Below are 1931 nucleotides of genomic sequence, written 5' to 3'. Positions count from 1 at the left end.
ACGTGCTGGTCACGCCTTCTGTTCTGCGCCGTGTCCCCGAATCTGCGGCTACAGAGCAGGACCTAAGCTAAGCGGACAGTATCGGGGCGGGTATTTGTTTTGCCTTAGTACCAGGAGCTCTGAATCCGCCTCTGGGGCTGGAGCACGGTGCTACCAAATGTCCAGACGTGTCCACTGACTTCAGATCCACCAGTTCTTGGCTGCTCCGGGTGAGGGCGGTGAGGGCCTGGCTCTCCAGGGGCCTCAGCACCCCCTGACTTGGAGGGGGGCTGCCGAGGTTTAGCATCACAGGAACGCTTGGGTTGGTGGGCGCCTCGGGAGGTCGCTCCTCCACCCCCTGCTCAGAGCCGGGTCAGCGCTGGGTTCAGATAAGGTTGTCCAGCACGTTCCCGTGAGCAGGTGGTTTTCCCAACAATGGCCGGGGCAGGAGACAGGCAGCGGGCAGCTCAGGTGAGCTCTGCCCCCCTCGTCCACGGCGGGGGGAGAAACGCGGGAGTTTGAGCTTGAGACAGGACTACAGCTGCTCACCCGCTGCACGGGCCAGCAACGGCACAGGGAGTCCCAGCAAAACGCACACGCAGAGCCTGAGAACCTGGTCTGATACCGATATCTGCACAGCTTTACCCTGTCCCAGCCACCCACGGGAGCCCTCTGGGCACTCCGAGCGAAGGCCGCAACCGGGAGAGCAGCAAAGTCACCTTGACCTTAAAGGGGGACACTGGCAAGGGTGGCCTTGGACACTGCACTTGTCTCTCCCTCTTCCACCACCGTCAGGAGCTGGGGGACGCGGATCACGGTCCCTGCCAGCAGAGCAAGAGCGGCAGGCAGCTCTGACGACGTCTCCTTGGCTTGGCGGGGACACAGAGCGGAGGCTGGGGAGGGAAAGCCCACCTGAGCGCGGAGCCTGTCCGGGGACAGCCGCGGGCAGAGCAGGCGGGGAGCGCAGCCTCAGCTCTGAAGCGACTCCTGCTGCCGCGGTGCTCGTTGCGGGGAGGGATGCAAGGCGGGAATGGGCTCCACCGGCGTTCTCCACCCTCTCAAGGCTGTACCCTGGCAGCCGCGGAGGGTTCGTCGGACCAGGCGTAGGCTCACTTCGTTTCCCTGTGATTTTATTTTGCCGGCTCCCAAGGCAGCGGTGCCCTGCGGCACAGCTCTTCCCCAGGAAGCTGCGAGGTGATGCATCCCCGTGGCGGAGCGTCTTTTCTGGTTGCAAGACCTGGTACTGGCTGCAAACTCATCCGTGCCTTTGGGCAACAGGTCTGGCTGCCAAGGAATACCGAGCAGCTCATGAAACATGCCGAGTGAATGCGTGGTGCTGACAGATGAAACCGACTTTTCACATTCCTACGATATTGTTTTAAAGTACGCTAAAACCCCCTCCTGGTGCATCAGGATCATTACCGCTGGTTTTCCCAGTGCCGGAGCACATCCCAAAGGAAGACGGGTATGGGGAGGAGGACTCAGAAGCTGCTGTTCTACATTTTTAGGGTTTTTTTTGTTGTTGTCAGTGATAATTTCTTCAATTACCACCTTCCCCCACAGCCCTGCGCGCTCCTTTTGGCCCCACGCAGAGGCACGGCGTGTCCCGTCCCCACAAAGTCAGGAACAAAACCCGCTGAGGCAGCTACGCCGGTCTGGCGAAATAACCGTAGGAAGAAAGGCCCCGTTTCCCCCGGACCGGGCTGCGGATCCGGCCTGCGCAGGGCCCCACGGAGCTCCCGCTGCTCCTGCGGGCGGCGGGCAAAGGGGAGAGCGAAGCCAGGGATCCCTAAAACCGGCGGCGCGGCCGAAGCTGGTGTGCGGTGGAGCTTCGGCCTAGGGCAGGCGACCAAGAGAGCGCCGTGAGCGGCCCCGCGGCGGCGAGGCCGAAGCAGGGGGCAGCGGGCAGGCGGGACGCGGGACGGGTGGCTGCAGGAGAAGGCGCGGCAGGG

At 63.0% G+C, this 1931-nt stretch overlaps 2 protein-coding genes across 2 annotated transcripts in view; one reads left to right on the top strand and one right to left on the bottom strand.

The window, feature by feature from the left end:
* PARD6A (par-6 family cell polarity regulator alpha) overlaps positions 1-286 on the bottom strand; it is a 10912-nt gene extending 10626 nt beyond the window's left edge. Inside the window, exon 1 of the mRNA XM_009320035.1 lies at positions 155-286. Coding sequence (XP_009318310.1) covers positions 155-286 — 132 coding nt within the window. The remainder of the gene's footprint in view (positions 1-154) is intronic.
* Positions 287-414: 128 nt separating this feature from the next.
* HERPUD1 (homocysteine-inducible, endoplasmic reticulum stress-inducible, ubiquitin-like domain member 1) overlaps positions 415-1931 on the top strand; it is a 9626-nt gene continuing 8109 nt past the window's right edge. The window contains exon 1 of the mRNA XM_009320024.1: positions 415-450. Within this exon, the coding sequence (XP_009318299.1) occupies positions 415-450 (36 nt within the window). The remainder of the gene's footprint in view (positions 451-1931) is intronic.

The sequence above is a fragment of the Pygoscelis adeliae genome, unplaced genomic scaffold (genome assembly GCF_000699105.1).
Source record: "Pygoscelis adeliae isolate BGI_AS28 unplaced genomic scaffold, ASM69910v1 Scaffold390, whole genome shotgun sequence".
In the NCBI taxonomy this organism is placed as follows: Eukaryota; Metazoa; Chordata; class Aves; order Sphenisciformes; family Spheniscidae; genus Pygoscelis; species Pygoscelis adeliae.
This window is presented reverse-complemented; position numbering and strand designations above follow the sequence as displayed.